The sequence below is a fragment of the Perna viridis genome, chromosome 5, assembly GCF_037379345.1.
Source record: "Perna viridis isolate PV_CMFRI_1.1 ecotype Kerala chromosome 5, ASM3737934v1, whole genome shotgun sequence".
Classification (NCBI taxonomy): Eukaryota; Metazoa; Mollusca; class Bivalvia; order Mytilida; family Mytilidae; genus Perna; species Perna viridis.
This window is the reverse complement of record NC_142449.1, coordinates 10,296,660-10,309,792: the sequence shown is the minus strand read 5'-3', so window position 1 is coordinate 10,309,792 and position 13,133 is coordinate 10,296,660. Positions and strand designations below refer to the sequence as shown.

Below are 13,133 nucleotides of genomic sequence, written 5' to 3'. Positions count from 1 at the left end.
TGGCAAGGTGCAAAAGACCTTAACCCACTTTTATTTGATTTTTTGAACTGCTTTGGCTTAGAATAGGGGTTAAAAAAAGGAAGAGATAAATATAATGGAAAGAATCAATCGATTGGTTATGTAATACTAATGGTCCTTAATCATTGACTGTAATCAGTTCTCTGTACCAGAACAAAGAAACCCTGTCCACCCACAGTCAGTTGTATTGAAATTTCTGCTGTAAATGAAACTCATTTATGCTTCATTTCAGTCATGTAGCCATGAGTTTAATATCAAGGTGTAGAAGATCTATTGACTGAAATATGCTGATAGGCATGCATCATTTGCATGTCAATTTAGAAAATTTGTAGGCACATAATAGATAAAAATTTGAAGTAGATAAAAAACAGAATGAGTAACATATGTATTATTTGTGTTGAATGGCTATATATATTATTCTGTTGTTTATAGTGTCCCCACCTCAGTTTTTATACAGTGAAAAAAACTGTTTGGTTGATCAATCAGTATAGGAGAAAAAAAGCAACATACATGTATCTAGAAACATATAAAGTTTAGCCTCATTTATCATAATCAGTTGAAACATTTTGGATCTTATGTGTATGACCTTAAGTGACTGGGATCAAGAGAGATTTCTGTATTTACTTTTGTTAGACAGTCCTCTCTTGATCCAGTTTATTTAAATATCCCCTTTGAAACTAGACATTTTAAGCTTCATCATAAATCAATCCCATTAAGGTGTTTGCTCCATTAATTTATTAGGGTTGATGATCCTACATATACAATGTACATATGTCTTGTACATGTATATTTTCTTTTAGGCTGACTTTCAACTTATCAGGGAATGACTTTAAAGGTTGTGTGGGATAAGTGAAACTACCATTCAGACAATCAGATCTTACTATTTTTTAACATGTATATACTAAAGGACACCTAGATTCCTTTAAACTTCCAGAAAATTAGAAGTCAGTTTTATTGTGTATCCAGTTCAGTAAATTTTAACTTTATAGTTACTTCTCAAATGATGTATCCCACCCTTTGAATTTTCTTTTCTGGTTTCTTGTTTCAGGATTGTGTATTCAGTATTGTTGGAGACCTGTTTTATTGCCTACATTTAATGTAGCTAAATTAAGATGAGGGTAGAGTTTCCTTATCAGATATGGGTGTAAAAATGATAAGAGTGTCAAAGTCCTTTCGACAACACTGGTCTTTATAATCAAGTGACATTTAGATCTTTCAAACAAATCCAGGTTTTTAGTATAAATAGTTTGTATTTCCAGTAGCTTGTTTAATCTATATTTTTAATCTCCAGTTATTTGAAAGGTACTTTTGATCTGTAAAAGATTTTTGTAGGTAAAATTGTGTAATCAAATAAATACATTTTAGTTTGTTCAAGGTTGTTTCAAAAATTACTTTCACATAATGTTTTATTTGTCTGAAAATTTGGTATGAGTCATTTAAAATTAATATGTGTTTTATGTATAAGTGGCTGCTAAACATAATTTTACTGCATATCTGAGATTGTAATGTTGAACGTACCCCCATTCTTTTTTGGAAAATTTTCTTGATTCTTTATTTTGTGTTACATCCATTTTGATGTAAAACTTCAGAATGAATTTGCACATCTGTTACACTAAATATTTTTTGTCTATGTTAAGTACAAATTTTATTTTGTGTGTACAGTTCCTTCTCAAATCAACTGTTTGTTGTGACGAAGAATTAAAGGCCGTCTAATTTATACTGAAATAGACTAAAAAGTAAACACTTATGGTACACGTACTCAGTACAGAATGTAATAACTATCTGTTTCCCTTCAGTCATCACTATTTCTTTATACAGGATTCTCAGTTTAAAAAGTGATAGTTTTACCAAGTTCAGTCAGATCTACTTGTACTTTCTGCCTTGTTTTCCGTTAGATATGGCTTTCCAGGTCCAACTTTTCTTTCCTCTGTTACTACAGTTACTTGAAAAGATTGAAGCTAGCCCATGTGATAGAAGGTCTGTTTTATAGACCATTTCTTTTCTAAGGCCCATTGATAATATACCATTGATGTAAGTTTCTACTACTGACTACAGTAAAGAGAATACCTTTCTTGTTCTGACCTGAAAATATTTATGTTCCACAGCCATTTCTCTCATTAAGGGAATGGTAAAACCATTTGGCTCTTGTTTAACTCCATTGACTTTCCATCTATATTTTGTTTGGTTTGTTGCTAAGACAAAGATACAAAAATGTATTGTTCTTTCAGAATATAATTTTGAAGTATCACTAATTATGATAGCAGATAGAAACTCAGTATTTCATCGTCAATTCTCTAAACATTTTGTCATAGTTGTCACTTATTTGGCATGGAGTCATGTTGTTTCTATGTAATCCTTCTGGAGATATGTCAACACTTTCGTCAGGGAACATTAAGAAATCTGATGAGCTCCTTGGAGAAAATAACTTACTAATATAAGATGAACATGCTTCATGATTAGGTTTTTACTTCTCCTGAAGTAGTTCTATCAGGCTTTAATGATATTGCAGTGTCTGAATGAAATTATTCAGAAACTTGAATCTTTCAGTAATGAATGTTATTTTTTTTTCTTTCTGCAAAGTTTAGGTCATAATGTTTCTATGGTAACCTCTGTTAATTAATTCTGAGGGCAGATATGATTATAGGGTAAGACTTGACCAGATTGATTCTCTGATAGATATTGATCGAAAGAGCATGACAGGTTCTAAATGGATATAGTATTACTTGGCTTCTTGGTTATTTTCACATGTTTACCCATGACAAAACACAGAATTTTAGTTCATTTACATGTACATACATAGTTTTGAGTAGCTAGGTCTTCTTGTCATTTAAAAAAATGACATTGTACTTCCTGTAGAAGTTTTAGAGGGTTCCTCTTGTTTTTTATCTGTATATGTCTGTACTGGATGGTTTTCTCATGTACACTTCACCACAAGTAACAGGGATGATTTTATTCCACTTTTTAGCGGAGTTCCGCTATTCCAAATCCAGATTTTACCATTGTGATGTGTTTTGTTACTGTATATAAACGTCCAAATTTGTCAATTTCTGATTTGCTTGTTGACCTTGTAAAATCATCCCTTAACTATTTGCAAGGATATTATCTTATTCCTTTTTGCTTTTTGGCATTCCTACGGGTATTTTGACAATTTTTATTACTTGTATCATTATGTAATGGTTGTTATTATTAAGTTAAGGGGCTCTGTCTGCCATTAATTCATTGTATTTACCATAAACATGCTATCCAAGGATATTGTGTTGTTCATCATTGCCTTATTTCGTATTTAATTCTTGGCAAGTTGTATTTTTTGTATCTGTTAAATTAGAATGGACAACTGTTTTGTTAGAGGACTAAATGAAGACAATTTTAAAAACTTCTGATTGTATGAAATATTAGCTTTATTTAGGATATCGAGTTTTTATGTAGTTTTTTTTGTCTTTTGTTTTGACATTTCCATCAAAACAACTGCTTTAATAAATGTAAATAGAATAAAATGTACACAGTATTGAAATAGGGAAACTGGTATCAGTGGTGAAAATGTTTATATCACCTTTTTGTGCAAGTTACTTTAGTTATGCTTGGCTGACCTCACTGAGGTTGTTTCCTAGTTGATTTAGAACCCTACCTCCCATATTTACAATGTTTGTTACTTTGATGTTGAAATTAATCTTTTACCTATTTCCTAATGATATTATTTCTAATGTACCTTGTCATGAAAACACCTGGTCCAACAAACAAAATATATAAAATGTTGTGACAATTTAAAATGAAATTATGGTCCAGGGACCTTTTTTTCACTCTAATTAAGGAAAAATTACAAGGTTTTATAGTAGAGGATTTATGTAATCTGTTAAACTTGCCAAATGTCTGTTTTGTACTTGAACTGCTTTTAAGTGTCCTTGGTTGTTTAATGACAATGGACAGTAGTGAACTGTGGTGTGAGCCCTATTTTAGACTGAACAATGCTCATGGTTGCTTTCCACATTGAATCAATTTTAAAAAAGGGTTTGAATTGTATTAGAAGATGTAACTTAAAAATTAACACTTCTTAAACCTGTTGAAATAAATACACATGCAACAGCTTCCTTGAGTTTATTAGTTCTATGATGTATAGAGCCTGTACAACTGTTATATGCTGGTACTGCTTTTATTGCCTACTTAAGCAATTTACCACTTCAACTGTTATATTCTGCTTTACTAAGAAAACCAGTGTGCTCCAATACAGTAATGAAAGTTTTGTGGTTTTTCCTGTTTCATGCTCAAGTTATTTTTTTTTCATGTATTTCATTTTGTACAAGTACATGTACATTAAGCTTTTCTTTCAGTAGAATAAATGAGTTACATGTAATTCATAGTCAACACATTAGGATTCTTGTAAATATAAATATCTACATACTGTTAAAGAATTTATCACAGATATTGGTTAAGTACATGTATATACCTTTAGTGGTACTACCTTAGATTTACTTTCATGGTCAGAATTACATGTAGTTTGAAAATCCTTCTAATGAATGGAACAGTATAGGTTGAAAGTTATTGTTCGAAATCAGTTTATTGTACCTCAACAGTTGGTATCTAAGTATTAGTCTGACAAGTAATTAGTTTGACTATGTAGTTAATGAAGATGATGAAAGCAGGTGTCTGATGTGGATGTCTGACTTAGCATGTTTACCTTGAGAAACTAAAATACAGATACCAGTTGTACCAATATAACTTGAGTCTGATGGACAACAGAAGCTCATAAATCTTAGAGAGAAACAATTCTTGCCAATTGATATGATGTTCCCTTAAGGTTGATTTCTATGTTTCTAAACAAAGAGAGTTTGTTAGTTATTGCTCTCTCTCCTTGAAGCTTTTTATTAATGTTTTAAGCCAAGTTTCTTTTCTGTTTGCTTTGAAGAATTTTACTTACCACTACCGACATACTTTGATATGGGAATGATTAAAGTAAGAAAATGTTTTTCTCTATTTGAGAAGTTTGAATTGTTCTTTAAGTTTTGGGTAAGTACCGGGTATGTAGAACATGTATAGTGCTAGTACCGTAGAAGAAACCCTCTTACTGTGCTTTAAAAAGTAAAGAATAAAATTTTCCCTGTGCTAGTTGACTTTGTACAACAAAATGAGGAAGTCCTTGTGTAAGAGATTTACAGCAAATTCAAGCATATGTCTATAAGTGTTCTTTCAAATAAAAAAAATTAGGACTCTACAAAATTTTGGACCTACAAAATCTTTCCTGCTACAATGTACATTTTTAATTTGACTGGAAATGGGGAAAAAATATACATTTATTACACAGTTGTTGTGAAGGAAATTTTGGGAAGGGGCCATTTTCAGGATTTTTCAAAAATTCTCTAATATTTGAAGGGGCCATTTTCTGTCAGAAGAAGCAAATGGCCCATGTCCCCTGCCTTCGCATCCCCTTACTACACAATATGCTGATGAAAGCAAAATATTAGCTAGACTGGAAAAAAAAGTTATATGGTCTTAATTTGGAAGGTTTCACCCATTTAAATTGACAAACATAACTTATTATGAGGATAAAATTCCCAAACACTGATAGGCTTTTTCAATATCCTATCATCACATCTATAGAAATATAACAATTAAAACATTTATTCTTTAATTTAATAGGTATCAAGATATTTAATTCTCATGTTTGTACTTCAAGATTTAAAGATTACATGACCCAGACAGGTCAAGTCTTTAGATAAATTGTACTTTAAGTGGGGTAGTACACTCTTTGACATGTATGTTGCATGTAACAAAAACAATCTGGTACATCTTTTGGAAGATTTGAAGATTGTTTTAATACTATTTCTTGTCTAAGGAAATTTATTTTGATTAATGTCCATAATTGTAGAATGGAACATTTACATTTACAAAGGGAATGGTTTCATTGATTCATTGAAGGCAATAGTTGATCTTGAGATTTAAAAGAAAAATGAAAATATTCTTCATGATCCAGGGATGAAGCACCTGGTATGACAGGTACTTCTGGAGCTGTACCAAGAATTTTTATTGGTGTGTCATGCAGTACCTAAAATTCTTGTCAAAAAATTAAAGAAACAGAGTATTTTATTTGGTTTCTTATTAAGACATGTTCAAAGGTATGCGTTCATTACCTCTGCTGTACCATTAGAGATTTGGGTGCTATATCTCTGTGTACATTATATATTTGTGCCCTTTCCATTTTCTTCATAAGGTTTTTCTATTAGTTTCAGTATATTTGTATAGAATGGATAACTTAGACAAAAAAAAAGTAATTTGATTGCAAACAATTCTCATACATGTTTGCAAAATGATGTCACTGCTTTTATATAGCCAACATTAAAGACTGAAGTCTTCAAAGTTGCTAATCGTCAAATATTCACTGTCACTGATTTTGGCATACTTTAAATATCCGAAATGGTACAAGTGCGATATACTCAAAAGTCGGGGGACTTCTGCAAAAATCTTGGTTCCCTTGATATTATTGAGTACTCTTTTGTAACCGTCATGACCCAAATGGCTATATATAGGTATCGGTGTACTGATAATATATATGACCTTTATATAATCAGTTGTAATGAACGCGTGTGTTTGAATCGAAAACTGGGTAATATTACCTAAATTCAATGCTAACTGATCATTTTATCTTTTAATGAAAACTTCAGGTTCTAATACAAGCAAAAAACATGCATAGACATGTATATGATATGTTTTTAAAAAAGATTGTTGTAGTGATCTTTGAGTTGCTTATGATATTGACTAGAGAACCAGTTTAGGAACCAGATTAAGCAACTGGCAATGAATATTCATAAATATCGGGGCGTACTAATGTATATCACCTATATAGTCTTGTGACTAGCCTCAATGCCTGAATTGGAAACTGGGTAATGTTCAAAGCTAACTGATCATTTCATGTAAACTTCCCGTTCTTATTCAAGCAAGAAACACATCTAGAACACACGTGTATGATATTTAAGAGGTTTATTTTTATCTCGTATGAATCTACAACTATAACACTGTGGTGGTGAACACAGCGAAGATCTGCTGGATTATGTGGTGTATCTACCTACCCAAACTGTTCAGGTTTTTGACCTCTTCCATAGTATCAAGCATTTTATTTTTACACAAAATTTCCTTTGAAACTCATAGTTCTGTAGGGGAAAAAAGTAGCCAAAAGTGTCTTGTGTGAATTTGTTTAGGTGCTACACATATTTTCATGTGAATGATAGTGCATAACAAATTTGACTATGTGACACTTTTTGAAGTCGCCTTGTTTTGAAAATACTGCTGCAAAATGCAAGGTAAGTGATTTCAAACAGCAGAATTTGTATACATTGAAGCTTGGTATAATTAACCATAGGATAAATGACAATGTCTCTCATTACATGATCTGCATTCAAGATAAATTACAACCCCTCATTGTTGACACTGCAGTGAATGCATTTATTATGTAAGGTTTGCACCCTAATGTTTCATATGACTGACTTTGAATGAGAACCTTTTCTCACTGTATTATAACACTGCCTTTTAGATGTCATGCAAGGTTTATCAATATGTCGGTCTAAGATTTATTATTTGGCAGTCTAGCCTCAGTCTTTTTGCTTTTTTTTGGCCTATCTTATTAAAGAATTACGTCAGAATGACAAGAGGTTGTTTTGAGTCTGACTACAAAGCAAGAGGAAGATTGCAGACAATATGCATGCTTTTATTTCCAATTATGGTAGTGTTCATTGTTTAACCAACTAGCATGGCTATCAATTGACCCATCATGAGTGTGTGTTTATGGCCTCAGCAGATGATAAAAGTTAAAGTTGTCTTTAGATTCAAACTAGCTACCTTAAGGTCTGGATTAACAATTTAGGTTGTTTTTAAAACCTGTACAGCAAACTATTCATTTTTCTGCTTTTTGGCTGCCTCACATTTTGCACCCCTACCATCTTACTTCATATAGCCAGTAAAACTTGTAGTCAAGACTAGTCAAATATGTGTAAGTGTATGTGAACTGTTTTAAGTTTGAACACTGCTTGTAGAGTAGTTGTATCCACCATTTCTACATCTTTCATCTTTCTTGTCTTCAAAGATTTATTTGAAGCATTTAAAAAAGTGTGTGATGAAATTTCAAATTCCTGCATAGATTGTGGGCCTAACTGTTTGACTGTTTTGTAGTGGACACCAAAAGCAAGATTTCTCCTCCAAATTTGATACTGCAGTATTATTTATACCCCTTTATTATATAGATAGCAATGATTTACTAATTGTTCCCAGCGTAATTTTTTTCGATAATTTACACTGAAATAAATTTGGTAATTTTACTCTCGAGCTTTCTCCCGCCAAAACGTCACAACACGAATATCATTCTACCGTTCACAAAATTTTAAATTTATGTTGAAAATAACAATGAATAATGGAGGAAATCTATATAATAAATAAAATAATTAATTGGTTGTTGTGAATAACCAAAATATGATCACTCATGCCCAGAACGCTTTTAGATTTAACTCGTGGTTTCACCCTCTATATCCCTTTGTCTGTCCCAACTATTTTCTTAGCATCTTGCAGCATTGTTATGAAACTTGGTGGATATAATGTGATAACCACATGGAGTGCAAAACTTGTTCCCATGTGATGTCCGCAACCCCTCCTCAACAACTTTGCAGGATTGTTATGAAACTTTATGGGGTGTAAAATTCCATATAGGGATGTGCATATTGTCAGTTGATACTTGTCATATGTTTAAAGTAAATTTGCAGTCATACTCTGTCGATTGTTGTCAACAACAGAAAATAATATTGATTGTGGTTTGGATTTGGATGTGTTAGCAATGTCAGAAAAATTGTGTGTCAAGAGTGCTTAGTTTATCCCCAAAAATGTTGTGTCCATTATGAATCATGTGTTCACATTGGTCCCAAAATGTACAGGGTTCAATAGGCTGCGGGGGTATTAGTCTCGTTAGGGGCAATGTCTAGTTTTAACACACTCAAATCCTATCATATTCTCATCCCTAAATCAATTTATTCTAGTTCAAGAATAAAAACAAGTCAATAGAGTAGGAAATTATTATAAACAACATAAAAATTAGCCTAACATAAGTGGCAAAAATTTGTAATCAAGGGACAGTGTTTGTAATGATCTCTGCTCAGCTACTACTTAATGATTTTTACTCTTGCCATGACTTACCTAAACACAATATTGTTGCTTGTTCAGAATCTATTGTAAATACTTATAATATCAAATAAGCTTTAAATCCTTCACATATTGAGGTATCAGGATGATCAATGGATCAAACAATGGCTTTGATGGATTTATACATAGGGAAAGTGATGAATACATTAACTTCTTTTGATATAAATCATAACTAGAAAGTCACTTTTCTGTTTCCATCACAGCTGCATCTCTAGTATCCCAGACTTGCTTAAGGCATATTGTGAAAAGTGGATGCGCTTCTGTTTATTTAATCAGTTTCCCTCTCTGTTTTGACGGAATGTGGTATGGTGTACTGGTGTCCATCCATCCATCCGTTGTTCACAGTTTGAGCAAGAACTCCATTTTTTTTTTTAAACTTTAGTAAATTGTTTCTTTCTATTGATACAAATTCTTTTTCAATTTTTATACCTTGCCACATGTAGTGGGGAAGTATGAGATTCCCTTGAAAGTGGCCTGTCGGCTCATCCATCTGTTCCTCTTTATCTCTTCTCAGACGGTTTAAGAATGGATCAATGATTTTTTTATAAACTTTGCACAGTTGTTTAACACTATACATTTCAGGTAAATATCAATTTTCAGCAAAATCCATAATGTAGTTTTCTAGTTATGTCATTTTGAGCATTTTGCCACCCCCTTTTTCACCATTAAATGGCAGGTATCACTTAATGTTCCATTAACACCCTATTTTTTTTTAAGTTCCAGCTTATTTTGTTGGTTTTTTTTTTAAATCTTGGAATTTATTTCTACAAAAAAGGAATGATTTTATGAATTTGGACTATAAGAAAAAAACAACTCTTGCAGCAATGTCAATGAACTTTATTGAATTATTTATTTATATTGAGGCAAGCTCCTTTTAAAAATTTTTGTAAATATCTGATTTTCTTATTTTGAGTTATTGGACTTAGTTCATACATGTACACTGTTTTTGGACTATAACTCAGTAGTGGTTACATCCATTTTTATGAAACTTTGGAAAATAGATTATTACTGTTGATGGTAGCCCATCCTTCAATTGTTAAGAATTTCTGATATAGAGGTTTAGAGTTTCGGACTTTAAAAAGGTGGGATTTCCCATAATTGTAACTTCAAAATTCTTTTAGAAATTTTGGTGAAACTTTGTAGAAATTTTTTATTCTTTTTTCTTTTATATGTTTTGTAACAAATGTTGACTCACAATTAAATTCAGAGCTGTGTCAAGATATCAAGCTTGAATTATGTGTTCATTTTTATCCCAACTGTTTAGGGTTCGACCTCTGTGGATGTATCTAGCTGCTCTTTGTGCAGCATTTTGTCTTATCATTGCCTTAACTATATTAATTTCTCTTATGGAACATATTACACAGGTAATGTGGCATTCATTGAGAAAAGATTACTATAGGTAACCTGAAGGTTTCCTTGTGTCTCCACACCATGTTTTACAACATGCCCTTAATACATGGTGAATTCCACTTAAGTGATCTATTTCCTTTCTACTGTAGGGAGTTACTATAATTACAATGTAATGAGGTCATTAAGTGGCCCTTACCATTGGCCTTTTGACCCTCGTCCTGTTAAAAAAAGAATTGAATTTCACAGGATGTTGTATTGAATGACTTAAGCCTAATGATGATGTAATCCTCATCATTTTTCCTCAGGTCATTTGGTTTAAAAAAAATCTGAAGGCCTCTTGCCTTATGGGGTCCTCATTTCCACTAAAATCTAAAAATAGATCTGGTTAAAATTTCTTTAACGCAATGTTGCTAAAATAGACCCATATAGTTTTTAAATTAAAAAAAAAAACCAACCATGTCATGTGCCGTTTCTGTCTGTAAATTAAGGCTCAAATAGGGGGATAGTTTTTCGAACATCAATTTTTCGGTAGCCACTCTAAGCCGTGAGTGTCCCATATATTGGCTGCTAGCTTTGAAACTTGATACTTTTGGTTCTTTATTGTTCATACAATTTTTTCATGAAATTATCTTTTTTATTATTCACCATTTGTAAACGTTTCTGTATTTTTTCCAAGGGTTTCATGTTGGGGTAAAGATTTGGAGGATACTGAGGAGACATAATTGGGCGTTTGTAATCTTTTGTAAATACATTTTGTGATACACTGTGTTATAGGTTTCCATGGAAAAATTAAGCTAGGTGAAAAAAAAAAGAGTTTTATCATCTATAAGTATATGTACCTCTTAATACAGACTTAGTATTTTCACTTTGTGGACTTAGATCTTTACTGAAGTAAGTCCACAATGTCAAACTTGACCCAAGACTTCTGTTCCCTGATGCTCACTACTGGTGATGGCAGTCTATCAAAAAGTCTATAGAGAGGTTACTGAGTTAAATTGAACTTTTTTTAAAATTTGCCTTGTCATTATTTCACCTACTAAACTCCTTCATTTTTTCATTTCAGGAGCCACAAAAGAGATTGGATCTGCCCTGACTAGATTATGTATGCGACACAAAAGTATAGAGTCCAAGTTAAAGTCATTAACAAGGTAATCAGGCTGTTAACATCTTTATCATAACCATAAATAGGGGTCATTACACTGTGTGGCATACCCTGAGGCTAGTCCAAGGTCAGTAGTAATAATTGAAGTGATTTGACATTCTGGCATCTGATAGTCTGATTTTGTGATTGTGTCAAAGGTATCATCTTTCAGTTGTTGGTCAAACTTCATGTAGGTTTTTTTTTTGCTTTCATGTATAATTACAGGCTCCCTTTACTTTAGTTAGATTTCATGATAGCTTAGGATACATTTTACATTGTAATCCATTAATAGCTACATACTTAGGACTATATTTTTCAAATGACAAAAATGTTACCAGAAAAAAAAATAGCAGTAACCAGATATCATATTTACTAACAAACACTTGTAGAGGCAACACTGTAGTTGATGCAAGAATATGGGTTGTGCTTTCATACAGCAAATTATATTATTAAATTACCTTACAGCACTATAAACAAATAGGATCTTGGCCATATTTAGTTTATCAGGCAAACATAACTACTACAGTACTGTGTCCTTTTTTAACCATTACCCACCAGCCATTAGCATCAAGTCTGATATCCAATTAACACAAATTACTATGTTCTGCTCTAGACAGCAAATAGATAGCTGAGAGAAGTCTTGATGTATCCCTGATTGATGGGAGGAATTGGGTACTTTTTGATGACTGTCATGATTTCATTAGTATATTATTACAGACAGTATGGATGTTCAGTAGTTTTTTTTCCAAATCTTCTTAGTTAGATTATGATTAATTTCCTTTTTGTTTATGTAATGTTTTGTTACCTTAAAAAGTTAAGAAATTTACAGTTTAAAGTGGAACCTCTGAAACTGACCAGAAAATGATGTTTGATAAGACTGAGGTTGGAGCACAATTCAGATATGTCATTTAAAGAGTAGCAAAAGGTGTCAGATTATTCATGATTCAGATTAGATAGCTATATGTAAATTCCAGAGATTCGTAGATAATGGGTTTTGGTCCATAAATCCATTTTGTAGATACATGTACCGGTACTCTGCCTCTATATTTCAATGACTTACTGGTACAATTTTATAAGTTAATATGTCATTATCTTTGAATTAGAGCTTGATAACCAATCATATCAGAGTATTCCACCATTGTATACGTATTACATGTACCATGTAGGTTTTCTCTGGGCATATTCTTCCTTATTCAATCAATTTAGTGAGGAGACTTTTACATGTACATGTAGCTTGTATAGCAAAGCCATATATGCTGACTAGAAATAAATTTTGCTCACTGAACTTTTTCAATTTTTAATAAGCAACTATTCAGCTGATTTTGCTGTATTTTTCTCATATCCCCCTTAGGCAATCATAGACTATTTAGGTAACACTGTGGGTAATACATTAGGAAAACAATACAACATAGACACATCAAGTATTAATTTACACTGAGCAAATGCTAAGTTA

At 32.2% G+C, this 13,133-nt stretch overlaps 1 protein-coding gene across 17 annotated transcripts in view; it reads left to right on the top strand.

The window, feature by feature from the left end:
• The window catches only part of LOC148615929 (protein MTSS 1-like), a 54,576-nt gene that overhangs the window by 7,850 nt on the left and 33,593 nt on the right, over positions 1-13,133 (top strand). For all 17 annotated transcript variants that reach the window (XM_088582586.1, XM_088582585.1, XM_088582581.1 and 14 more), the window contains exon 4: positions 11,603-11,687. In XM_088582586.1, coding sequence (XP_088438712.1) covers positions 11,603-11,687 — 85 coding nt within the window. The remainder of the gene's footprint in view (positions 1-11,602; positions 11,688-13,133) is intronic.